Source organism: Pseudoliparis swirei, chromosome 3 (assembly GCF_029220125.1).
Source record: "Pseudoliparis swirei isolate HS2019 ecotype Mariana Trench chromosome 3, NWPU_hadal_v1, whole genome shotgun sequence".
In the NCBI taxonomy this organism is placed as follows: domain Eukaryota; kingdom Metazoa; phylum Chordata; class Actinopteri; order Perciformes; family Liparidae; genus Pseudoliparis; species Pseudoliparis swirei.
The window spans coordinates 13,185,231-13,212,655 of NC_079390.1; the positions used below are offsets into that span (position 1 = coordinate 13,185,231).

Sequence of the window (27,425 nt, forward strand, 5' to 3'; positions counted from 1 at the left end):
CTGTTAACATCTCAGTGTTTGTCACGGGGTTTAATGTGGTGTGGACGGCACCGCCAGGGGCCAAATCAAGCCAGAGGGCGAATCCCCCTTCATCTGCAGCCAAGTTCCAACGTAACGGAAGAGAAAAGGGAGGGGGCAATAATGACAATATTACACACACACATGGACACATTCAGGCCCGCCATGGGGAAACATCTGCTGTATTAGTTGAACATCTATGATTACAGAACTATATTTAGAGTCCGATGTGACCCGGTAGCTTCTAACTTGACTTTTGACAGCGGATTGTTTTTTAATCTGTGCATCAAAGGGGGAGTAAAGATAAACTTTCAACAAGTCATTTATTCTCATAATGAGCCATCCATTTATCTTTTTCTTCTCCATATTGCAATGCCAATGGAGTGAAATCATTTGACTTGTTCCAGAAGTAGCCGGCATTTCGCTTGTTTCAGGGATTTCCAATGAATTAGTTTCGGCAAAACAATACAAAGCAAGGCAGGACAGAGAACTGGTAACAACTGGATTAAAATGTTTTCAAAATTAATCTGGAATCAGATTAAATAGTTTCTCTCAGTTGAGAAGCAAAGATTTCTTATATTTAGTTTTATTTACTATAACTATGCTTGGACAGACGTTTTCGCAAACACAACCAGCAAGTAAGACATTTTACACTCAACCTAAGCTGCTTAGTGAGCGTGGTCATCCTCATGTTCCTGTCGATTACACATCGCCACACACTCCGTAACCCACCACCATAAACCTGCCGGTGTCTCCGAGAAGTGCATCTTAAAAACACGCCACCAGACTCCAATTAACTCAATCTAACGTGTCTTTTTCTCAGCGTGACTATCGTTCACTGCTGGGGTAAATTACACCGTGGAATAATATGTGTGGGAATAAGGAGTGAAGTGAAAGGGGTAGAGAAAAAAAAGAGAAGAGAAGGGCGGGAGAGGAGTGAGGGGAGCAGGCTGTGGTGCCGCTGCATTAAAGTGTCTAATGACAGAGTGCAGAGCTCCGGCCTGCAGGTCTGAGGCCGACTCCCTGCTCTGTCATTTCTCCTGACTGGCCACGCACACAGGAACCATTACCGACGCACTGGGACGTCGCTGCGTCTGAGTGGATGTTATGGAGATCGAGACGGTTTGGTTTGTCACTGGCAAAAAACGTCAAAATCCTCTGTGGCGGGCTGTTGACGATGACAGTCTGCAACATGCTGATGGTGTCTTCAAATAAGTTTAGATACAACAAGTACAGCTGAGGCTGATATTTTGCAGGTAGTTGGATGCAAAGTAAGGGAATCGCCTAATTCAGTGGGACTATGAATGTCCGTTCAATTTTAAATGGCGATTCATCCAATGGTGACTTTGGACCAAAGTGGTGGACGATCCCACAGATAGATGGAGAGACGCGAGCACGGCAAATTCAACCAAACGCTGCATAGCATGAGCCCAGGGAATTTGTTTCACTAAAAATGTACAGATTTTTTGCTTTAATTATTTCAGATAATTAATAGATTCTTCATTTTAAACGCACCGGGCAGTATTACAAAGGGGACATGAAAGTTGAAGTTAGTTAGTGACAACACATTCCTGCTGCTTCTACGTAATGTTGAAATGCACACCTTTGTTTTCAATATTTTTTACCTTGCTTTAAAGCTCCATATTTAATTCTAATTGTGTTTGAATAACTGCTCTATGTATGTGTGTGTGTGTGTGTGTGTGTGTTTGTGTGTGTGCTGTGTGATTGCCGGGTGCTTGCCAGTGGCTGAGCGGCAGTTGAGTTGGTTTTGAGGAGGGAAGGGTGTGGCCCTGCTGGGTATCCATTACTCACAGGGGTACTTTGATGTGGGGCTGCTGGAGGGGGAGTAATGTATGAAGAGGAGAGGGAGGGGGGCCGGGTGGGCATGTCAGGGCAGGTGAGCAGATTCTACGCTCTCAGGAAAAGTATTGAGCCCGAGGGGGTGGATCTGAATCACACACTCCGCCTCCTCATTCTGACGCGTGCACGCACATGCACACGCACGTACACGCGCACACACACAGAATCCAGAACCTGGGTTGGCCACACTCCTTGTGCCGGTGCAAGAAAGACACTGGAAAAAGTTATGAACCCAATCTGCCGGTCTGGAGGTTAAAGAGGTCATCGAGAGAACAAACAGTATTAAAGCTCACAGCCCGCCCACCCTCTTCCACCCTCTTCCACCCTCTTCCCCCCCCCCCCCCTCTGTTTGGCAGGGCCCGGCTACACCGTAACACACATTTGAAAGGCGAAGCGCAGGATGAAAGAGAGAGACCGGCGTCATCTGATACACTGTCACCTGCTAAACACGTCCCGAAACATCAAAGAGCCGGGCAGCGGGAGAGAGATGAGACTGATGAGGCTGCCAGTGACAGCCCTGACGATGGAGCCCAGAGGCTCGACTCGTTGCACACACACACACGCCACCACCTGACCTCCCGTTTCGGTCCTTGAACCCAGCCCGCCCGATGCCCGGTTTAACTGCCAGTAAACACATCAAGGAGGTGAAGATGCTGTGCCACTCATGAAAAGGAAGAGTTTGACATTTGAGGACATAAGCTTATTCACTTTTTTGGTGAGTGTAAAAAGAATAAGATCACATCTGTATGCTACATGTGTAGCAAGAGCCAGGAAATGGTTGGCTGAGCTTAACACGAAGGCTGAAAACAGAAGGAAACAGGTAGCGCGGAGCTGTCAAAAGGAAAAAAAGATTGACCTGCATCTCACCAGTGTGAAAACGACACTGTATTGTTTACATTCTTGTTATCTTCTTCTTCTTTTTTAAACACTCTCTCTAAACAACCGAAGCTGTGTAAGCATATAAAATGCTTCTGAAATGAATTACAGCTTCAACTATCAAGATACTTCCATCACAGGATTTGCTGACTGTAACAAGTATAACTAGAATGGGCACTCGGTAGAGTGCATACCTTCGCATATCACAAGATTGGGCATTGAATTATGAACATTTTGGCATTAGTTGCATGCCAATTGGACAAAAATGTATCGTGCTATGGTAAAAAAAGAGTTTGACCTTTCCATGACCTTGACCTTGACCTTTGACCCGATTGATCCCAAAATCTAATCAAATGGTCCCCGGATAATAACCAATCATCCCACCAAATTTCATGCGATTCAAGAACATTTTGACCTGTTCATGACCTTTGACCTTGACCTTTGACCCGATCGATCCCAAAATCTAATCAACTGGTCCCCGGATAATAAACAATCATCCCACCAAATTTCATGCGATTCGGTTCAATACTTTTGAGTTCTGCGAAAGATTTTGACCTGTTCATGACCTTTGACCTTTGACCCGATCAATCCCAAAATCTAATCAACTGGTCCCCGGATAATAAACAATCATCCCACCAAATTTCATGCGATTCGGTTCAATACTTTTTGAGTTCTGCAAAAGATTTTGACCTGTTCATGACCTTTGACCTTTGACCCGATCGATCCCAAAATCTAATCAACTGGTCCCCGGATAATAAACAATCATCCCACCAAATTTCATGCGATTCGGTTCAATACTTTTTGAGTTTTGCGAATAACACGCATACAAATAAATAAATAAATAAATAAATAAATAAATAAATACACGGCGATCAAAACATAACCTTCCGGCATTTTCAATGCGAAGGTAATTAAGTAAAACACCTGAGTTACCGGGCCAGGGAAACACATTGAAAGAGGTAGAGTTAGATCTGTGGACTCAAACACGCCAAACCCCACCTCTGACACTCTCTTCTCACTTCTCCGAATGTCTAGAGAGAAACGGCCCGACCCCACTGAAGAGCCACTATCTCTTTATTGTTTGTGTTGCACCCAATCAAGAGATTCTGTTCAGAATAATCCTCCTTTGAGTGGAAGAAAACACCCTGTTTTGTAGGCTTGGTATCGGTATATTGACACATTCCTATGGCAGTGATGAGAGTATAACTAGAGGAGGGAGAGAAAGTATATGCATAATTTCTCTCAGTCTGTGGCCGGGCCATGGCGGAGTTTTCTCTTCTTCTTTCTCTTCAGTGGCGGCAACACAGAGACTCGAGGGAAGCCAATTAAAGGGCCTTTCCTGGCCTTTTAAGAGGCAGATAATGTTCTTGTTTTCATAAAGCATCCTGTTATTTAATCAGGCCTGTAAGCGAGAGCCTGACAACCCTCCTACATCGTCCCTCCTCTCCCTCCCTCCCATCATTCCTGCCCTGAGCCCTCCATCTCATTCAACAGCTCTTGTAAGCCTCCAGGAATTCATTCTTGGAACAGGCCGTGCAATAAGCCTTTCTGCAGTGCACACACACACACCGACACACAAACACCCGCACACACACACATGCACACGCACACACACACACTGTCCATGAGGTAAACCTAGAAAGAACTAAGACAGTATTTGTGTTAGATTTCACAAATACTGAAAAATCATATGATATCGTATAGCAATGTCCTCGTGTAGAAAGTAAAAAAACATGCATTAAATCTATTGTTGACACTTCGTTTTATAAATGATTGGCTTTTTTCGTTGTGATTAATTACTATGGCTGCCAAATGAACATGGTGACATGAAAAGTGCACTACATCCTTATATAAATGTAGTGGAGAGTAAGTATAAGAAAGCAACAAATGGAAATAACTAGTTCAGTAAAGAACTAGTAGCTTGAAATTGTATTTAAGGTAGAGTCTGTATCATTTAGGAGGAAAAAATGGAATACAATAGTAATAAATATATATTTTTCTGCCATTTGCCATTTATTGCTTTTAGTTGGCTGCAATCTGCAATCTCACTGCTAGATGCCACCAAATCCTGCACCCTGCACCTTAAAGTACGCGCACTCATTCACGACTGTGACTACTTACATGTAGCTATGGTCCATCACCGTTTAACGGATATCAGGCTCTTTCAGTAGGCTCACTGGATATTTAAACTTTGGGCTGAGAGTCACTTCAACTCGCATTTGTATGACTACATTTCACTAAAAACAAGACTAATCTGTCGAGGACCATGCAGCTCTGTGAGGCTGTGCACCTGTGTGGCTTTGAGATGATAAATAAAAAGATTGCTGGAGTTCAGCAATAATCAAAGTGATTATCCTGAGGGGGACGAATGTCTGCACCAAATCCACATGTTGTGTTGCTGACTCACAACCACCAATGTGCACCTCAGAAAAGCATCAGGGGATAATGAACGTCTGTCAGAAAAATCATAGCAAACCATCAAATAGTCATTGAAATATTTCAGTGGTGTGACCAACCGCAACATCCCAAGAGCTACAAAGCTAGCATGGACAAACATTCAGACACCACCAGAAAGGGGTTGGTGGGGAAGTATAGCTCACATGGAGAGTTTGACTTGCTTTTTTGTTGTTATCTGTCCTCGAAAAACACCTTTTCCATGAGATGTCGGTCAATATATACACGACCGTTCAAAAGTTTGGGATCACTTAGAAAAAATAAAATGATTTCCTTATTTTTCAAGAAAAGAACTGTTTTTTAAATTAATCAGAAATACACTCTATACATTGTTAATATAGTAAATGGCTATTCTAGTTTTAAGTTTGAAGAACAAAATTAATATTTCAAATAAAAATCATTATTTCTAGCCTTGTCATTGTCTTGACTATATTTTCTATTTTTTTGCAATTCATTTGATAAATAAAAGTGTGAGTTTTCATGAAAAAAAACAACATTTTCTGGATAGCCCCAAACTTTTGAACGGTAGTGTATATATAAACAAAAAAACCAAAAACAATCCTATAAATGAATATGCTTGATGGCTGCAGGGCATCTAGCCCGTTCAAATCAGAGTCTAAATAGTCTCATTGTATCCCACTGCATTACAAACTGTTTGCCCTGTGAATCTGTTTTGTCAAACCACTGTTAAAAGCCAAAGCACAGGGGTGGGGGTACTTGGCACGAACCTCCCCGAGTCAGAGTGAAACAGGTTCATACGGCAACAGGACTCGCTCCCTCCGTCTGCAGTGTGGGACTCACACGACCTGTTTGCCGGTTCGCTCTGAACTGTGGGGGACGCTTGGTGCTCGCCTGGGGAAGTAGTTATCGGGAACACAAACCTGTCTACTTTCCACTTCACCTTCACCAGCAGCGCGCCCTTGCCCAAGCCTGAGGCGGGCCAAAAGAAGAAGAAGGATCGTAAAAGAGTCAGAGATGAAGACAGAGAGAAGAGAAAAGTGAGACCGTGGAGGGACACGGGGAGATGTCTTTTTTCTTTCTTTTTCTCCGCCCCCCCCCCCTTTTTTTATAGGAATGTTGTTCTTAATCTCATAAAGGCAGCGTGAAAACCTCCATCTGTTTGCCGAGCGGTTCAAAAGAGACTCCACATGCCTCCGCTTGCCGCTATATAAAAACAACATTCTAATGCAGATCTTAAAGAGGGCCAGCGGCTCAGCCTACACAATGAGAACTGGGACGTGCCAGACGCGCCGATGGAGGAGTGGAGGGTGGGAAGAGAATTAGGTCGGCAAACAAGGGGGATCTGTGAGCGGCAGAGAGGGACCGGCGACAACAACAAGGGAGGAGAGAGAGAGAGCCAAATCAAAGCAACTACATTTCCCTGTCAACAGTCCTGCTTCTTTCTGACCTGCTGGACGTGACCTTGAAGGACTCGACAGACAAAACAGACGCGGGTCGCCCTCTGGCCTCGCCCTCCCACCCTCTGAATCAACCCGTTCACCTCTTGACTCCTTTCCTGCCTTCTCCTCCCTTCTGCTCAACCTCGTCATGTTTCACCACGGGGCTTACCGGTCGCCTTTGTCATTAATAGAGGAATGTCCTGGCTGAGAACGACATCTCGTGTTTTATCGTGTGGCTCTTGAGCGGGTAGGGGGGGGGGGGGGATTCAAGGGCATCACCTTCACATTCAAGGGCCCCCCAGGGATGAAGACAAAACTTAACTGGCTCCACTGGGAGCATAAGGCAACACATCTTGCTGACAAGCCAAAGCAAAATACAGCAGATGAGTTACAAATATGAGTTAATGGTTTCTTTGATCAAGTCAAAGGTGTGTGAGACTGCAGTGGGATGCCTCTGTAGTCAGGACTTCCTGCACACGGGTGCCTCTGCACACCTCCAGGCCTCCCTTCTCCCCATAGCCAGGGCAAGACCAGGCCCGATCCCATCTGCAGAGCTATTTTGACAAGCCACCCCTCTAAAAAACTCCAGGGTTCAAACCGCTTGAAGATCAAAGGACTAATACAGCAGTAATAATAAGTTGCTGCACGATGAACGCCTCATTCATCGGAGAGAGGCAGCCATATAGTACAATTGTAACTGGAGGGCCATTAGGCACTCATCATATGATTCCATTTGCCCCCCCCCCTCATTCGTGGAAACAACCTCTTCAGCTCCGCAGGCGGGAATGAGAACCAAGAATGAACCAGCAATGCCACACATCTGAGCTGATAAGGAAGTGCACAACCTTCTCTCTCTTTGCATGTGTCGAAGTCACCGCCCCCAAAAAATTGTCCCCAACCACACACACACACACACACACACACACACACACACACACACACACACACACACACACACACACACACACACACACACACACACACACACACACACACACACACACACACACACACACACACACACACACACACACACACACACACACACACACACACACACGCCCCCTGCAGCCAGCTGAAGGTGTTTGGGAAGGAGGGATTTCAATAACAGCAGTCTGGCACAGAATGGTATCATCTGGCCTCTGTCTGTCTTTATGAGCATGACATGGCGTTCTATTTTTAGGGCGGCATTTTCTCTCCCGCTGCCTGCTCCCGACGACAGCGTGATGAAACCCTGACCCCTGCGCTCTCCCTTTGAAGTGACAAGTGAGAGATGGGCCGCCCTAATACAAAGCCCTTGAGACGCAAACACTTTGCATTCTCCGATGACGGTAGCATGCCTGCGAGAGGGTGGCGTGCTCGCACTCGGGGAGCGGATGAGACGGCCTGCGCACACAGGCGCTCACATGGGCAGCTGTACCGCACTAATGCATGTTTATGTATGCGTGTGCAAACTCACAAACACACCATTGCCTTTAAAAGACACAGGGAAGTCTGGATTGATTAGCCCTGGCAGTGTTTCAATCAGATGAGATAACTGAGATAATTTGATCATTTCAAGGGTCATTTTGTGCAATAGCAAACTCTAAAATATTTTACGCTGGTTTAAATTCAAACTCTTTCCCCGGCTACCTGAACAATGTGAGTTAACTGAACTTTCTTTGAATAATTAGCATCGCTAAAGTCGTTTCGTAAAAAGAAACCGTAGGTTTGATTAATTTGGAGATAAATTCTATGAGGCGTTTAGATGAATCAACAATCGTTCAGTCAGCCTGTGTCTCAAAGAACTCCCGGATGTTTCTGCTGCCGAGACTCCCCTCCCACCCGATTTAAAGGTTTTGCATGCAAGATTGGGAGCATTTCTGTTGCCTCTCACCTGAACGTAACATGTCGGCGGCTGGCTAACAATGGTGATAGTGCAAACAATGGATACAGTGCTGGCAGAGGGCGGGTGCTGCACTTCCCTGACCGTGTGGTCGGTCGTGACGGCGTTATTAGCTGTAAACCGCCGTACAGCAGTGCAGAGTGGCGGCCACTCCCATGCCCACAACACTTTACATGGCATTTAGTGTTCTGCTATATTTACGCTCCCAATATCAAACATAGCGCCTTTAATACAAAGACGACATGCGAGGCCGCTGCCATTACCTTGTTGGATTAGAACTACCATAATAGGGACGGATATTTGATGCTAACCCTCAATTCCGATTAGCGTTGTTTTAAATTTTCCTTTCACACATATTATAGACTAATGGCAAGTTTCCGTCACGCTCCATCGTCGCCAAGGGGGCGCTGCAGAGTTACTGGGGGTGCAGGGGAAAGACAAAGGGCACAGGGACATTGGTGTTTTTAAAAATCAAGGGCAGTAACACAGAGTTGGAGCTTCAGCTCATGGAGGCAATTATTTCAGATACAAATAAAGAAGATACCCTGAAGACTGTTACGATGGTGATAATTAAGTGATAAGATACTCACAGTAACCTACAGTGTCAGCACAGTTGTCTCGACTTTGCCACGGTGCCAGACATCAAACCCAAGTCAAATAAACATGGAGGAGGTAAAACCGGAAGTATTCCTCTCATTGGTCGGGCCCCTCACGGAGCCAAGCCCGCCCTGACAGGTCTCCCCCCCACCCACCCAGTGATAAAAGCACGTTCCTATGCTTGCTAATCTTCCACAATTGCACAGAGCTTGTGTTAAATGTACACTTGGGTACAGTTAAGGTACCGCCGCGCACACCCCTACGCTTACAGATTCCGTCTGTGAATTAGCACCGCGACCAGCTGGTGACCTCATGTTTCCCGCCGATTACAAGGCATTCAGATGGTAAAATGAGGACACCGGCATCAACAGCACAGGGCGACATGAACACAGCAGCCGTCTGTACTTAATGAGCCGAGAAAGTCAAGTGAACTCAGAACAGACTGTGAAATACAAACCTTTAGGTTTAATCTTACTTTGTTTTAAACACATATGTATGTATGTTAGGTTCAAAAAGTAGGAAAGGACCTGCATGCAACAAGTGAGACTGGAAACGATGGGAAACAGGACTCGGGACAAAATATTAGCCGGAACTTGTTGAGAGGGGCATATTTTGAAATCCACACATATACACATACAGGTGATATTCCAACAGCGTCTATTTTGGAGAGGAACTTCCCAGTGAGCGGTGCTGTGGACATCTCACGGTTTGTGTATAAAAGTTTTGCGGTGATGCTGTCGACATGCTCAAATTGGACAGTGGAATCAGGGCAGGCTGTGTTCACCCAACATGCATGCCCATACACTGCAGAGCCAGAACACAACCCAAAGTGTCATGGCAGTGAGGGGTTGGGGAGAGTGAGAAAGGGGAGAGCCACAAACTGCTAATCGCTGGTCGCTGGGAAAAGAAAAGGAGCCAGCATCTGAAAAACACCACCTCTCAAAGCAAACAACACGTCTTCCACATTCTACGTACGGTGTGGGGAGGGCAGTGCTTCTGTGCCGCCGGCTCAGAGTCAATGTTTAGCTTGGCAACGCTGGCATCGGGGCGGAGAAGTAAAGAAAAAAACACACCGAGGACAAGACACGCGGAGGAGAGCTGCAGCTACAGCAGGGGGCCGAAAATAACAGCAACACGCGCACCTTTAGGCCCAGAGAATGTTCCACCTATTTAAGGTGACGGGTGAGTGGAGAGACTGCAGCAACGCAGACGCACACACGCCTCCACAAACCACTCGCGTCTCGTTGGTGGGCGTGATGACAGCGCTGCACTGAGCCTGACAACAACAACGCTGCCGGTCAAGGCGACGTCTGTGAAGCTGCGACCTGTGGGCCGGTGTCCAACCTCCTCACCGTCACAATACTTTTGTCAACTGGAAGGCCTGTCGTTCAACCGCTCCTGGTCACCTGTAGGTTAAAACTGTGTGCGATTGATTGTTAATTAAATAAAAAGGCGTACTTGCTCGCTTTAAGTGGTGTTTGCAGCGGCCCCAGGGCCAGTTAGTGTTGCTTCGTAGCTGTAGGAATGCAGCGGTGAGATGTACCATCAGGGGTCATGTGGTGGATGGATGGAGTGTCAAGAGCTTCCAATTGAGAATTATGTGAATGTACCCTCTAATTCCTCTTTTACATATGTTTATGTAGATCCACCCCGCTACCCCAAAGGTCATAAATGACCAGACTCAGTACCACAACCCACTTTCCTACCCTACAGTGGGACAAGAGGAGGCCTAATTCCATCCACCCCCTGAGCTTTATCCAACTGTGCTGTCCATTTTCTATCCCACCTGCTCACCTGAAGAGACAGATTTGAATTGTTGTGCCTCACCAAAGTCACCAAAACCACTGTTCAGTGACTGCACCATGCAAAGCACACATACTTGGCTTTTGTAGCAGCAACAAAAAGAGGAATGCACTTTCTCATGGAGGAGGTAAAACCTGAAGTATTCCTCTCATTGGTCGGGCCCCTCACGGAGCCAAGCCCGCCCTGACAGGTCTCCCCCCCACCCACCCAGTGATAAAAGCACGTTCCTATGCTTGCTAATCTTCCACAATTGCACAGAGCTTGTGTTCAATGTACACTTGGGTACAGTTAAGGTACCGCCGCGCACACCCCTACGCTTACAGATTCCGTCTGTGAATTAGCACCGCGACCAGCTGGTGACCTCATGTTTCCCGCCGATGACGAGGCATTCAGGTGGTAAAATGAGGACACCGGCATCAACAGCACAGGGCGACATGAACACAGCAGCCGTCTGTACTTAATGAGCCGAGAAATCTTTGTGAAATTGTTAACGGGCCCACCCAGAGAAACTGAGGTCAACTTAAGCGGCTGGAACTTCAATGACACTGCGATTGCTCGGGGCTCATGTTTGTACAAAATATTTTTTGTCTGAGACCCGTGGGAATGTTCTCTCCTGTCTACAATATGTGACGACAACAGAAGACTTATCACTCTGTTTTCCTGTCCTTGGACTTCTAACGCTCCAGATACTTCACCAACCAACATCCATTTCCACCGACGACTAATTTTTTATCTCAAACCTCGTTCCAGGTTGAGTCGACCCTGTGGACGGTCTGCCTGAGTATTGCTGTTGGTGAATTCTACAAGGTGTGCACAAACCCAACAGTTTGGAGTTGGAAAGAAAGGGGCTACCCGGCAATATGTCACGATCGACCTCTATCATAGTCATCGTGTCACGGTTGGTGGAAAGTGACCCATACAAATACATCATTCTTATTTTTCCTCTTGACTCACCTTATTACACATGCATTCATGTTTATAATAAAGAACAAGGACGATTCAAATAGAAGTCCTGAGCCATGCTCGCAGGAGAGGTTTTCAAATGAAGCTCAGAAGTCTGTCGTCATATTTTAATATGTCATCATCACCCCCAAAATAAATAAAAAATCCACCAAAATCCAGCAATTTGACAGATAAAGTGAATTCATTGGATTAAAGTCACAGATTACATAATGATTTATTTGTTTTAATTAAACCATCATTGCGGCAAGCCGGAGAGCAAATCAGAGAGAACATTTAGTTTTTGAAAGGCTAAACGCCAATAACTATGAATAGAAGCAGAATATTTGTTTTGATAAAAACATATCGTTATCATCAATCTCTCTTTTTAAAATTAATTTTAGGAATTTAAAGCACACTGGAGTTATTGGAAATGGTTGGATCTCACAAGTGCGAAACAGTCCTTCCACAGCCACCACTGGAATCTAATTCTACAAATGGTGTCATACTAATCAGAGTTTCCCCATTCTGCAGCAGCAGCATTCAAACATTGATTTAGAATTCAATATGTCAACGTTATGAATGAAAAACTATGAACTATGATTCTGCTTGTGTAGGGAACGGTCTCACAAAAGAGTCATTGTTTGGCTTTATCCAAAACCCTGTGAGACTGGCTTCCCCAATAATAGCTGCATCATCATGAAAGGAACAAGAAACAGAGGAGGCTGGCTCGGGAAAATACCCTCACAGTCACAACACCATCTATTTTTAAATAAAAGACAGGCTAATCAAATTACAAATTATATTATGGGTACCATATGAGACATAATGAGTGAAGAGAAGGCAGCCATTAGGCTGCTGAATTCCCAGCTGTGTACTTCCTACCGAGTTATCTTCACATTGATATGAGCTATAGGACAGCAGCTAACTTTAGCAGCAGAGGAAATAGGTGGGAAAAGACGGTCGTCAGGGTCAAACAGAGGAGCGTGGTCAGTTAGTCTGGCTGTTTCCAAAGAGAGAAGTAATGACACATACGCTGCCAGATGGAAGAAATATCTGAAAAGGCCAAACAGAGTCACTTGAAGCTGTTAAAAAACAGGAGAAATATTTGGAACAGTCCCGCTGCCGCTTGGTTGAAAGGGGAAAAATAAGCACAAAGCTACTTCCACATCACATTAGAAGCTGTTGCATATGGAGATGCAATGACACCACAGCGTAAATCTGATAAAGAGAAAAGGAATATGAAATGAAGACGGGGCTCGTTGCTCAGAGGACTGAAAAACAGATTTGGAAATGTCGCTGCATGGTTTTCGAACTTCTCTTGGAGTTATTTACAGTTTCTCTTATATTATAAACAGCAAGAAGTCTTATATGTGTGTTTCGTGAGCTTCAAAGGTTACCATCTAGAGTAATCTAAGGGGCATGGTCCCTCGCCAGTCTATGAGCCAAGAGTCGACCTAAACCAATCGGAAGAAACAGAAAGTTATGGCGTATCTTTTTGAAGGCAACGGTGCAACTTGGCTGGCAAAGACGAGCAAATAATGAATTTTCTTTGGGGAGAAATCAAAGCGAAACTCAGAAGTCTGCTAACAGTGATGCATTTTAGACTCGCCAAAATGTCCATTGTGTACCTGCTGCTTTTTGCATTTACTCTCAAAAGCTGAAATATTCCCCCTTTTCCAGATGTTCCCCTGTGTTCCTCCTGCTTGACTCGTCTCTGGTGAACTGGAGACGTTGGACTCAGCTACTGGAGTAGCAGCCAAAAGCAGCTGCCATTGCATTTCCAGCCCCTGTCCTAGCTAAAAAAACAGCAGGCAGGAATGACCTGAGGTCAGTGTCACCCCCTACAGACAATCAGACACAAGGAGACAAAAACATTGTCATGAGGGCCGTGATTTATTCCTCTCTTCCACGGGCTTCCCTTGCTTTCAACCACTTCCTGTCACTGGGACCGCTCTTCCCGGCCTGAAAGTCAAGACCACACGAGAGGACGGGTTGGACCATTCAGACCAGTTTTCAAGACTTGTGCAGAGCAATGTATTTGTGTTATTATCCATCCTTTAGTTAGTCATTTTACAGCTACAGTAGTTGTTAAATTGTCCTGATCTATTCTGTTGGTGGCTACTGTTTCCAAGGAAATACATCTCCAAACAGGGACTTTTACAGTATATGGTACACATGGAGTCATTGAGCCACGAATTATATTTTTAAACTAATAACATCATCAGTTATATCAGTAAAGTGTGACATATACATCTTTCTACAAATCCTTTGAGCTCCTTTTTTTCTTTTATCTTCAAACTTTAGAAACGTCTTTAAAAGAGTTTTCTATTTCCTATTCATCCCACCAAACATTTGCTCGTGTTTGGGACCGTGGTGTAAAATTAGCTTTGATATAACTTTGACACAGTCCATCAAATGGTTAATTAAATGATGAATAAATAAATGTATTCGCAGGTCAGGGATTGATACAGGGATCGTATATATATATATATATATATATATATATATATATATATATAAACCGAGTTGCCAGTTGATAAGGTACACCTATAGCTAAAACTAATTAAGTATACCATGGTTTCGATGAACTGAATCAATTTGACAATCATATATGGCTATGACATCACAAATACCAGATATGCACATCAGTGTTGTTCACCTCCCCTGGCCACCTTTCTACCAGATAGAGGAAGATTTGGAAGGCACACGCACACATACGTGTAGTGAGTTATAGCGTTTAAACAGGCCGTAACTCCTTCATATTCGAGGAGCAGAATCAATAAGTGAGACTTTCTATGAGACAACAAGTTCAGACACAAGGCCGAAGACTTGATCACGGTAAAGTTCGCCGTTTGCATTAAACCGTGGATTTTAAGTGACGGTGGGGGAAAGTGAGCTCGGCATCTCCGAGAGCCCAGATCACCGCCCCCTATCCAGAGCAAGGTTAGCCTGGCGTAGCGCTCAGAGTAGCACTACTGGCGCCCGCTGCGAGGCCTTTTCTCATCGAGTCATGTGTCGCTCCGTGATTTAGCTTGAGAACTTTTCCAGGGCTTTGGTGGAAGCACCAAATTCGGGCAGGCGAGCGAAAAGCCCACGAATCACTTCTAGCACGACATGCTGGCAGAGGAAGGCCGTGGCCTGCGCCTGTGTTGTGTTGTGTAATGATGCAAAACCACAGGAGCGGTGGAGGGTTTTGATCCAGGCAAGTGGGTAGAGAGGGTTGTGTCAGATCAGTAGGAAGCGACTGCAACTCTTATTCTAGACCAGGGGTCAGGAACCTTTTTGACTGGGAGAGCCATAAAAGCCAAATATTTCTAAATATATTTCATTGAGAGCCATATAGTATTTTTAACGTATAATAAATTAAATATCTCTTGCTTTTAATGCGACTTCAGGTGCCTGCATGATGCTACGCAGGGGGGGGGGGGGGTGCTGGTGACTTTTTCTTTGCTCCGCCCCGATGCGCGCACACGCCGGCATCGGAGCTCTGCGGCGCGCTAACGTGCTGACGTGTTAACGCGACACGTAGAGACAAAAATGACATGCTGTTGTGTAGAGACGATCAATAACACACAGCTGTTTAGTTTAATAAAAGAACAAAGACGTCTTTAAGAAAAGGACCTTAAATGACTTCTGCTGTAATCTGGCGCGATAGAAAGAATTACAGGGGGGCGGGCCGAGATTTTTTTTTTTTCAACTCAAAATTGTCTGGGAGCCATATGCCGTCACCGGAAGAGCCATAGGTTCCCGACCCCTGTTCTAGACGATTCAAGTTGACAAGAAGGTGAGTCAAAAAATAAATCTAAAAGCCATGTGGTCGACCTGATAGCTGAGTGGTTGCTGCGCGGACCCACACAATATGTCAGGGTGGGGCCTAAACTGAGGCGAAGAGGTGAAAAAGAAGAACAAAAGGGGGAGTCCATCACAATCAATATATTTTTATTTTTCTAATCTTTTCTTAATTTGAGAAAAATCACTATAGTAATAAGATAGCCAATAAGATTCCTTGAAAATAATAACTTATTGCTCCCCTTTGATGAATTTAGTCACCTACAAGGTGTCTAAACATATTTCTTTAGAGAGTAAAACCTTGAGAGTAAAAACTTGTTTCGCAAAGAACAATATCCTTCTAAGATTGACTGCATTATAGGATTATTAAAGACGTCCACTTCAAAGTTGCATTAGCAAAACTTCTACATCCGAAAAACTGCTCATTTCATACAAATATGTGAATGTGGGTGAGAGGTTGCCAGCAGTGCAGAACGCACCAGGAGAGGGCGATGATTAAATGCACATCGTCGTATCGAGGGTGTCTGGAGAAAGCGTTTCCTTTTGATCTGAAGACGTCCGGCGGCGCAGACATCCTCAGAGACAAACTGTGAGATCCATCCGGTAAAACAAAGAGGAGCAAGAGACGGCACAGATCACTGCAAAAGGAATCTCTCCATGCTCATGATGTTGCTGCGGATAGCAACCTTTGAAAACCAAAATAAAAACAAAGAACAACAATGAAACCCTATCCCTCAAGGTTTGGAGGCTCACTTTGTTTGGTTTACAGTCTATTCTGAGTGCGCGCGGTGCAACACGAACCCTCTGTGGCCGTCGAGGTATCTATAGATCAGTGGGGCGGGCTGCAGTCAGACTAAACTGTAAACAAGTCCCATCCAGAGACCGCGGCTGACCCAGCACCGCACATCCCGAACAGTCTGATTCATCCTCCTCGAAAGGCCAAACTCTTCAACAGCTGCACGATGAATCCCCCCCGCCCCCAATAAATCCACCACGACCAAAAAGCTTTGAATCGCCGCTACGGAAGCCAGGATGCAGGTGGCTGGAGCGGAGTTTACTGCAACACATACTTTCCAGGCGACCAAAACAACAAGAGAGAACGAACCCCCCACCCCACCCCCCTCCCCTCCTTCACTTTGATTTTGATTTCAAAGGCGATCTGCAGGGCGGGAGAAAGCACTCGGAAGCAACAGCCTTTTGTTCCAGGGTACTTTTGCATGAGGGAGAGACCGTGTTTTGTTTATGGGACAACATAGTGTGTTGCCATTAAGGCTTTAATCAGAACTGTTTTTGGGAGTCAGCCTTGAGTGACAACACCCCCGCCCCCCTCCCCTCGGCCCGCTTAGTCTGGTTCCCACTGGAGGAGCAACAGGAGGAGGAAGAAAGGAGCGGGGAAGTGTGGGAATGTCTCTACATCGTCGCCACAGCGGGCAGCTCCTAAACATGGCTTTAAATTAGGGGAAACGAAAACACAGGCTAAAAAAAGGCAGTCGCCTAACTATATTCCTGCCTGCTAATTTGTCACCACTTGAAAAAAAAACGAGGGGGGGAAAAATAGCAACAGTTTTGAATCACACTACTTTAAAGTTTGGATGTGCCAGCCAGCGTGCGTGGCAGGATACTTAAACACAAGGGGGATTTAAGTCAGTCGCACATACATCTAAACCAGGGGTCCCCAAACTTTTTCCTGAGAGGGCCACATAACGTTTCCCTTGTCTGCTGGAGGGCCAGCCAGGGGGGGGGGGGGGGGGTTGCTAGTGAGAGGTGAGAGTGTGCTCACCTGTGAGAGTGTGCTCACCTGTGAGCGCGCATCACGGCTGAGCGATGCGCGCGCCATTCGCTGTGAGCGCTGCGCGTGCAGACAGCATTTAACGGAGCGGAGCAGCGCGTGCGCTCTGATCGCTCTTTTAATGAAGTATCGATCCTAAAAATATGCTAAATCACATCGTTTTTAACATACGGGTATTTTGTTAGTATCGCTACACGGTGCAGCGTGACAGCAGCAGATGTAGCGGACTAACATCAGAGCTGCCAACTTTTCAAAAAACCTTGGAGTGAGATTTTGTCGGGGGTGACCAAAATTTTGCCGCGCACGCAGCCACACACATTGGTGGCTCAAATATCAGGACATTTGAATGAATGTGGCGTTGTACCCATGTTGTACCCATGTTGTACCCATGTTGTCCCCATGTTGTACCCATGTTGTCCCCATGTTGTCCCCATGTTGTACCCATGTTGTCCCCATGTTGTCCCCATGTTGTCCCCATGTTGTACCCATGTTGTCCCCATGTTGTCCCCATGTTGTACCCATGTTGTACCCATGTTGTCCCCATGTTGTCTCCATGTTGTCCCCATGTTGTCCCCATGTTGTCCCCATGTTGTCCCCATGTTGTACCCATGTTGTCCCCATGTTGTCCCCATGTTGTACCCATGTTGTCCCCATGTTGTCTCCATGTTGTCCCCATGTTGTCCCCATGTTGTACCCTGCATTCTGGCCTGGCAAAGGTCTTTTACGAGGCATCTTTGCTACCTTAAAGAATTAAAATGTGTTTTAATAACTCTACTCTCATTTACAAAAACATGCCTAATTCTATTGCACAAATGTCCTGTCTTTATGTAAAATTCTTTATAATACATCTTACTTGTTCAAAGTGCTGTTTGGAAATTTTTTGAGAGGGTCCTTTTCCTAGGCCTGCAAATAAAGTGATAAATGCTATGTGGGCAGCCTTAACACACAATGCTCTGATGTGTTGAGCATGCAGGATACCAAGAGGTTAACACGGTGCTCTCCTGCTGCTTGTTATGACAGCTGAGTTTACATCATCACACAAAATCACACGCACAAACACAACACATTATTTCAAGATTTAAAGTTTAAGAGAGTGAGAACTTAATTGAACCACATGTCATTAACAGGGCTCTTAAGTTTTGAAGACAGGCAAGAGTGACATCTCTATCCAGGATGCTTTATTTTCATTGGTTGCTGGATGAAATCTTACCCAGATACAACAGATACGTTTTTTTCTGATTGGCTATTGTGTAGCCCCTTTCTTTTTGATTGGCTGATAAGTGGCACCTCACAGCAGAACTCCAGGGAGCGCTTGATTCCTCCATGGTGAGGGCAGCGGCCAGCTCATGTTTGAGCTGCGGCACATTAAAACATTAAATAGCCGAGAGTTTTTCAGCGTGAGAAATACGATGTGTGGCGGGAGTGCGTGACGTAAGACCGAAATGCGTGAGTGTCCCGCTCAATGCGTGACACTTGAGAGCTCTGCATTCACACACCGTAGTCTCTGCTCGTTGTGTCTGTTTGAAAATCTTCTTCTGTTGCTAACTTCGGGACTCTTTGGGGTAAATAGGATGTCTATGCAGCGAACAGGTTTACAGATGCGCTCCTTAGCGCCATCTATCGTCGCGGAGTTTGAAAAGAAACCAACGCGCCTCGGCCCAAAATCAGAATTTCTTTTGCCGTGAGAAATTGGTTGTGTGGCGTGAGAGCGTGTGAAAACATGAAAAAGCGTGTGTCACACGGCGAAACCGTGAGAGTTGGTAGCTCTGCTAACATTCAAGCTAACCTAACTTCCCAAACGCTGTGGACATCTGAACGCTGATTGGCCGAGACGCGACACGTCCCTTCAAAGATGTTTTATTGCGAAGAGCACCACTTCACATTTTCTCCGCGTCTCACTGCAATCTCAACGGCAGCGGGCCAGGTGAAAAAAATAATAAATTGGAACGCGTCTCTGGTATTGTTCAGGGGGCCGGTCCAAATGTGGAGGCGGGCCGCATCCGGCCCGCGGGCCGTAGTTTGGGGACCACTGATCTAAACCATCGTGGGTGGAATCTATAGAGCCCCGGCTGCGTTCATATTAGAGGGAAGCAGAGTGTCTGGTTCTGGCTGGCTGGGATCGGACCAGTGACAGCTGGGGCTTGAAAAAGCCTTACATCCAAAGCCAGGGCTCACTGCCACTTGCTACATAGCAGCGCTGAGCTAAGCCCACCCCCCTCCTGTCCAAGCCCTCACTCTGAAAGATCACCGTCCTGAACAAAACATTAGGCTCCTGCCAAATCATTCCCTCTGAAACCATCTTCTCTTCAAAGACTGAATCCAAGAGCGGAAGGGGTGCCAGAGAGAAGACATGACGGCAATACGGAATATCTGTCTGCTGCCATGTCTGGAAGTGGAAGTGGGGGTCACGGAGAGGGGAGTTTCTCAGGGCATGGAGCGTTTTCAACGATGCGTGTGTGTGTGTGTGTGTGTGTGAGATCTGTACCTTATCGAGCAGCGGCAGACAGCGGGGGACCCTGTGCTCCAGTTTGACAATGGTGATGAAGGGACTCTCTTGTCGTTCATCCTCGCTTGTGTTGCACAGAGACAGAGGGTGATACTGCAACAAAAAAAGAAAGAGCAAGAGGTTATCGTCTCACACGAGGAGAGGAACATAATCACTTGAAAAAAATCAGAAATTAGCAGCAACGCAGATCTGTCCTAATCAGGATTTGTCTGGCGTATGAGGAATACACGTGTCATGTGTGCAGCCTCGTGAGAGGTGCCAGACGCATGAATGTCTCAGGTGCACACACAGCATCACCCCCACAGGCCCCGAGAACCCGTCCACCCTAACACGGCGATTTGATGTTCTTCGGAGATGTGAACCAGCCACAAAACAAAAAAACAAAAAAACATAACATCCAAGGCAATGACCAGTAATATTTGTTGCGTCTTAAAAGAACTGACACATTTCAGGGGATTTGATTTGATTGTGGAAAGCCAAACAACAAAATCAGCTGCACACTTTAATACTAATCTCACGTACTGTTGACAAGTATAAGACAAATGCAGATTTATAATAACAATAAAAGAAGCAACTTAAATTGGCTGGATGTAATCACTTGAAATGAACTTTGGTGGCGACTTGCTCCTCTGCACCGCACTATTTACTGAACGTAGCCATTTTGATTATTTAATACGTATCTTTTAAAGTTAGTATTTAAGTGTCAAGAGATGTGTCCTCCGATGAGTGGAGGTAGAGGTGATGGGATAAGAAAAGAAGAAAACCACATCTGTAAACCAATAGAACAGATAACCTCTGAAATCATACACTATATCCTGATATAACAACACATGTGACCTGCAAGTATTTAACCTGAAGGATGCCGAAGAAAAACAATGTTTTAGACAATCTGGACAGTTAGAAGCGCTTATGTCTTCAATGAAGGCGTTGCCTTTCTAAAGCGCTCAGTTGATATCAAGAGGGAAAACGTTGGCACCCAAGCAAAATCAATTACACGGACGGCGATGTTAACTCCCACTCAAAGCCTTGAGGACAGAGAGAACGAGATATAGTCTTTTGTAGGAACATTTGATCCCCTCTGAAAGGGAGGAAATTCTTAGCTGCTGAAAGGCTGCATTTAAGGGCTCAAGGGATAGCAGTGGTGTTTGCAAGTCACAGACATGCTGTCACGGGTACGAGGAATCGCACGGCAGTCCAAAAGGGAGCGAACCGCTCCTTAAAACATATAAAATAAACACCCCCTAGCATCACTTCCCTCACATGGCATGGATGAGATGCTCCCTCCATCATTCCTTGTTACAGCTCACCGATCACCCGGCAGCGGCCCAGTAACCTGCACTTGCCCCCACACCCCAGCGGAGAGAGCGGCCCCACCCTGCCCGGCCTGTTGGTGCCGCTCTGGTGGGCCTCTTCATGTGGCTGTGGGCTGAGGTCACGGGGCTCCCCCTCATCTCATCTCACCCAGCGGAAATCCCTAAATTAAAAAGACCCATGGGTGACATCAACAGCTGGCACCTCCCTCCCCCCCCCCCCCCCCCCATGGTCCAGGGGAATTGATGTAATGTGCTGCAAAAGGGCTTGTGCATGTCTGTCACAAGTAGAGAGTAGGGGGGGGACTCTGGGCACGAAGGTAAAAGACGACATGACACCTCATGCGTAGCGGATCGACGGTGCAGTGGATTCACACACCAAGAATAATGAACATGTGAGTGTTAACAGAAAAAAAGAACGGGGGACCCAGCCAGACCGACAGACCCGTGATTACCAATGAAATGTATTGATTGGTTCTGAGGTCGTCAGAGGGCATGTGATGAGCTTATGGAGTACCTCAGCTAATTTAGAAAAATACATACATATAAATTAGAATATGATAGAAGAATTATATCCACCTTTATGCCTTTAGGAAATAAATAAATGTCTGTATAAAATTACAAGTTGGAAACTCGTTAGGGAGCTAGCTCAGGATGAAAAAACCCTGAACAATCAACTTCACTGTATGAAAATGTTACTTAACATCCACAATCAAATTAAAGGATGGTGTCAGTGCAGGGGTACTTGCGTAAATCTGATAGGGAAATAAATAATCCTGATTGAAGACCTCGCCCTGCATAATGTTCAAGCCAGGCAGCATGAACCCCTGGTCTGGACGGCATGCCGCCAGCTGCCTCTAGAGCAGTCCACGTTTACTAGGCCCTGATTAGAGGCTTACAGCTGAACTTGGCCCTCAACAAAGGAGAATAAGTAAAAGAAAATATCCTTTAATGACAGCACTTCCTCGATGCCATGACCTCTGCTCTCTTTTACTATAGCTTTCTGGGAAATGCTTTTTAAAAATAAATTATTTTGAATCTTTCGGCTTGGTCAGTCATGTTTGTGATGTTAAACATGTCGACGCACGGGGTCTGTGATATCATACCGAATGAAGCAGATAATAATCCCAAAGCTGAACCAACCCAGCTCAGAAGTAGCGGCTGGTTTTCACTCTCCTCTTGCTCTCTCCTGATGCTCTGAAGACAACCACCGCCATGGTCACAGTGTCTATGTTTTGCATCGCTGACAAGACTATGCATTAACTTCTATTTTAAATATGCCCACACCACTTGCAATCAGATGGCTACTCTCCATGTGCCACCAGCGGTGCAGTGTCCACCGCTTAGGAACATCCTGCACCGGGACTATAAATTGACACTGGGACAGTGTGCAACGTCTTCATTTGGGTCCTGTGCGGCCGTGAGAAAAGAAAAAAAGAAAAAAGGGGGGCCTGGGAAACCAAATAACTGAGTCTCCATTTCACTGGGACCAGAAACCACAGGGCACGCAAACAGCTCCCCACAGACTGTTAACAATGCTCACTCCGTTCCGCCTCCTCCTCTTCATCTGTCTAGATCTGTTGCAAAACCGATGGGGACGTGTCCCTCGGTTCCTTTGTAGCTGCGATTAAAGGCATTCCTTTCCAGCTTAATCAAAAGACTACCCCAAAAGTATTCTGAGGCAAGCATCCGACAGCCTCAAAAACCAATACATGGAAAGAAAAAGAGGAGAATAACTAGTAGCTGCGGTGAGAAGTCAATAATATTTTCTCTCCCCCCCCTCCTTAGCATAGCCGTGCGGATCTTCTTTTTTCATCTGCCAATAATCAGCAAGAGAGCCTTCTAGTTCATCTGCTGCCAGCAGGGAACCAGGCCCAGGCAGTTCTGTCAGAGTGCGTCAAGAGGGGTGGGGGTGGGGCATTAAAGGTCGTGCACCTCTCATCAAGCTCCACCACTCAATTACCAGCCGCTTCGGTCATTGGCCTCCACAGGAATGATCAAAACGAATCAGATTGGTTTAGTAGGGGATGAAAGAAGTGCATCAGTGCGATTATTCTATCGCGCAGTGCGGATCAAGGCGGGGAGCGAGCACGGCCAACGGAGCTCTGCCCAGAGGCCTGAAAGCCTGCCAGGGTTGGTGCACATGAGGGAAGAATTCAATCAGCCCTGCCACATATGAGCACATATGAGCATGCGCGCGCACACACACACACACACTCACACACACACACACACACACTCACACACTTCCATGCAGGCTGTTAAAGTGAGAAAGAAGTCGCTGCAAGAAGGACGCTATGTTTAGAAATAGCTTCAGCTTTTGGTTGCCAAAGTTAACAGCATGACCTGCAGAATTTTATTTGCGTATTATCTATCCTATTATTAGACTTTTTCTCTTCAGTAATGCAAGACTCAGCATTACACAGTTCACTTCTGTTTTGATTCTCTCTCTCTCTCTCTTCCTCTCTAAAAAAGGGCAAGTTGCCAGAAGGAGCAATGGCACCGCATGTTAAAAAAGTTGAAAGAGATCGGAATCTGGTTGCCCCGGGCAACAGGTACTGCGTGTCCCTGCCCAGATTTGGCTCAGTGTACGTATTACTTGAGGGATGAGGGAGCCCGAGGTGACGGGGCGGGCTGAGACACTGACCCATTGCTCCGCGTTGCTGCAGCAGGAGCGTGCTGCGGCTGTGCGTGGTCGCTAGAGGCAGCTGAGTATTTGCTTGTATGTGAATGTGTGTGTGAGCGCATGAGCGTGTACATACTGATTCACCTGAGCGAAAAGTCCCTCTGTGGTCCTGCAGAGGGGTGAGTCACCCAGCGCTGGATGCAGAGGTTATTTCTCAAATGTCATATATCCGGATTTAATAATAATATCCATCCCTGGACCAATAGACTCACTGCCTCACTCTCTCACACACACACACACACACACACACACACACACACACATACACACTCACACACGTTGTAATCCAGCTCTCAGTGCCACAGTTCACACAGATACACATTCCTCATACTCCTCCATCAAACATTATCTGAGGACTCCACACAAAGTACATTTACATGGAAGGCTGATGCGAGCGTGATGCCGAGACGAGGGTCTTTCTCTGCCGCAGCATCTGGAAAAGTCGGCTCTGAGGGACTCTCGTCTCTCCTCACTTTGCAAATGCAAATGAACGGGAGCCATTACTGCTTTGGTGCTGTCAAAACAAAAGGCGTGTCATCTTTCCTCCTGCGCTTTATTGACAGTGTCAGCCCCATATCCAGTAACGGTTACCGCGGAGAATGACTTGGGGGGGAAACGCGATCCTATAACGAGGCCCAAATAATTATCACCAACCCCAAATTTGCCCGAGCGCTTTCTTTAAGTAGGAGCGCTCCCACCTCCCACCTCCCACCCCCCTGACTCTGGGCCCGTCAGACTGTCTCTCCGTTTTATAAAAGGGGTGAGACAAGGAAGGAGAAGAAAGAACCTGAGAGGGACGAGGAGCTGGTCTCGATGAAAGGGAGCCGAGGAGTGACGTTGGCCAGTCAGTAAACCAGGTTGCTGAGCGCTTGTACCGGTGCAATGTCACATGACGAGGGCCCCATCTAGTCAGAAGGTTTTCATCATAACATGCAGCCGTAAAAAAAAAGAACAGTTGAACTGGGATGAACTTAAATAAACTAGGTCCCTTTGAATCCCAAAGTACGTACAGCACTCAGGAAAACATTAAAATCACGAGAGCTATGACAATAAACTGAAATCTACAGATGTGGCAACAAAACCTATTGTATGAGGTACTGACCAGTTGAAGGGCATCGTACCCCTCATCCCCCTCTTTGAAGATCGGCCTAAGTGCAACCAAGCACATTTTAGGGCCCTTTTTATTATTTTATATTATAATTATTATTGCTGCAGTGAAACACAGCAGAATGACCTCTCTCTCTCTCTCTCTCTCCCTCTCCCTGGCGACAAAGCACTCAGACGGGCAACGCGTCTTAGGTCACCGTGGAAACCGCTCAAGAGAGAGAGAGAGAGAGAGAAATGGAGCGCTGTGTCCTGTCCACGCTTCCTGCACAGGCCCTGAGGTCTTGCACAAACACGTATAAGCACACCACCAACAACCAGGGCCACTCCGTCAGCCTCGGGCCGGCGCGACGCGATACATTTCAAAGCTCCAAGAGTTGAACATCAACACAGCACTTCCCTGTCATAACAAGTCAATGGCTCGGTAACCCGGCAGTTTGTTGGTATTGCAGTGATCCTTCTTCCCCGTAGACACGGGGGCCACATCCACACGCCTTCCAGGCTTCTTCCGGCCCCATCCCTGGCCGGCAGCACCACTCGCAGACTCTCTCGGGTTCCACATTGTCAGTCAGAGAGAAAACCCACACTTCTCCATGCGCCAATCACCCACGGCTGGAAACTTTCAGGTCAGCTATGTGGAAAGAGTTTGAGTCCGGAGAATGAGGAAGGATGTTCACAGGAGGGGAGCTCCAACTTACACAGGAGGAGCGACACAAAGGGAAACCAGGCAAAGGGGCAGGAGGTCTGTGATACGCTAACATGTACCCTGATTACCGCCAATTATGGGCTTTAAAAAAAACCTTTGCTTGCATCTGCAAATATTGACACGTGAGGCTGATGGGAGCGCCATTGCTCTTGCAGATATTTGATCACAAACGGAAGTATTGAACAAAGCGATAATTCAATCCATCATGGGGGGGGGGGGGGAGTCATTGTGGATGTCTTCATCAGATGCAATCTGTCTAAAAGTTGTGAAGAAATGTCACCTATAAAACACAGATGCCTACCTCATGGTGGCACTAGAGGAGCGGTCACGGGATGCCAAAAGTCACGAGGATACGTGGTCTGGCGAGCATGCGAGTGTCCCAAATGATGCACCAATGAGATATTTGACCAGATAAGAGAACTCTTATCACCATGCAGGTCAGTAGAGCATTCATCCTCTGGGGACAATATGAATGTCTGCAGTAGCCTACCTGCAATTAAGGCTGCAACAACGAATCGATAAAATCGATTATTAAAATAGTTTGCAACGATTTTCATTATCGATTCGTTGTGTCGCGCGATTATTACGGCACTCAATAAGTCGCGGAGTATAAGCAAAGTTGAGTTGAGAGCAGAGCGGCGCAGGAGAAACCACAGCGGAGCGAAGGGAGAGGAGAGACAGAATGCTGCGTTGTGAGAGCCAATCAGCGCTGAGCTGCTCCGCTGTTGATGAATCTAATTGGCTGCTGCTGCTCACGTGGCGCTGGAAGCGGAAGTCCTTCACGTAGTCGGAGACATTCACGGAGCTGCGTGCGCCTACGGGTGACGTTATGTACCCAGACACCAGGGCGCTAGATGTTACGATGTGTGTGGCATTTCCACAAGAAGTATAATGTAGAAAAAGTGGTTATTTATTCCGTTGGGGATGGCGAAAAATATTTTGCAACGGAGATAAGCCACGCCCCCTCACCGACGCGTATGACGCGTTTAACCGACAAATAGTCGGCTGAGTAAACTCTTCTCTTCTCTTCAGTTCTGTTTGTGACGGGTTCACACACATGCTGACCAGTGGATCTCCAGGACCTTATCATAACTTTAAACCAAATTTCCATGATTAAACATTTTGTGAAAACTCTGTGTATTACATGAACAAGTGAGAAGATGTGCTATTTAAACTAACAATGAGAATTAAAAGGCATACAGTATATATTCCGTGTAAATTAACATTTGAATATAAAACATTTGCATGACTTCTTCAAGAATTGTGGGATTTTATTTTTTTCAATTACTTTTCTAGGCCTGGATATAGCCATTTAAAAACTCCATGACTTTTCCAGGTTTTCCATGACCGTACAAACCCTGTTTTGAATAAAGGGTTGAAAATGACAGTTTTATTGTTTTTTTATCCGATTAATCGAAAAAATAATCAACAGATTAATCGATTATCCAAATAATCGTTAGTTGCAGCCCTACATGCAATGGCAAGCCATTCAAAGGGTTTACTCCCGTGGTGGACCTACCGACTTTGCCATCATTCCCAGAGAAGGACGATGGAGGAAGTTTGCAGTGGGAATCTCTTTAACAAGAGACAGGTGCCCTTTTTTTACACACTTGCTCATAAAATTAAAAACCAGGAGGCTGCTGGGGGTGCTTTTAACGTCCCTCTTTCATTTGGAAATGCAATCCCGCCCCCCACTGAAC

At 46.0% G+C, this 27,425-nt stretch overlaps 1 protein-coding gene across 1 annotated transcript in view; it reads right to left on the reverse strand.

Moving 5' to 3' along the window:
• The window catches only part of LOC130213392 (E3 ubiquitin-protein ligase RNF43), a 74,570-nt gene that overhangs the window by 8,114 nt on the left and 39,031 nt on the right, over positions 1-27,425 (reverse strand). The window contains exon 2 of the mRNA XM_056444988.1: positions 19,899-20,012. Within this exon, the coding sequence (XP_056300963.1) occupies positions 19,899-20,012 (114 nt within the window). The remainder of the gene's footprint in view (positions 1-19,898; positions 20,013-27,425) is intronic.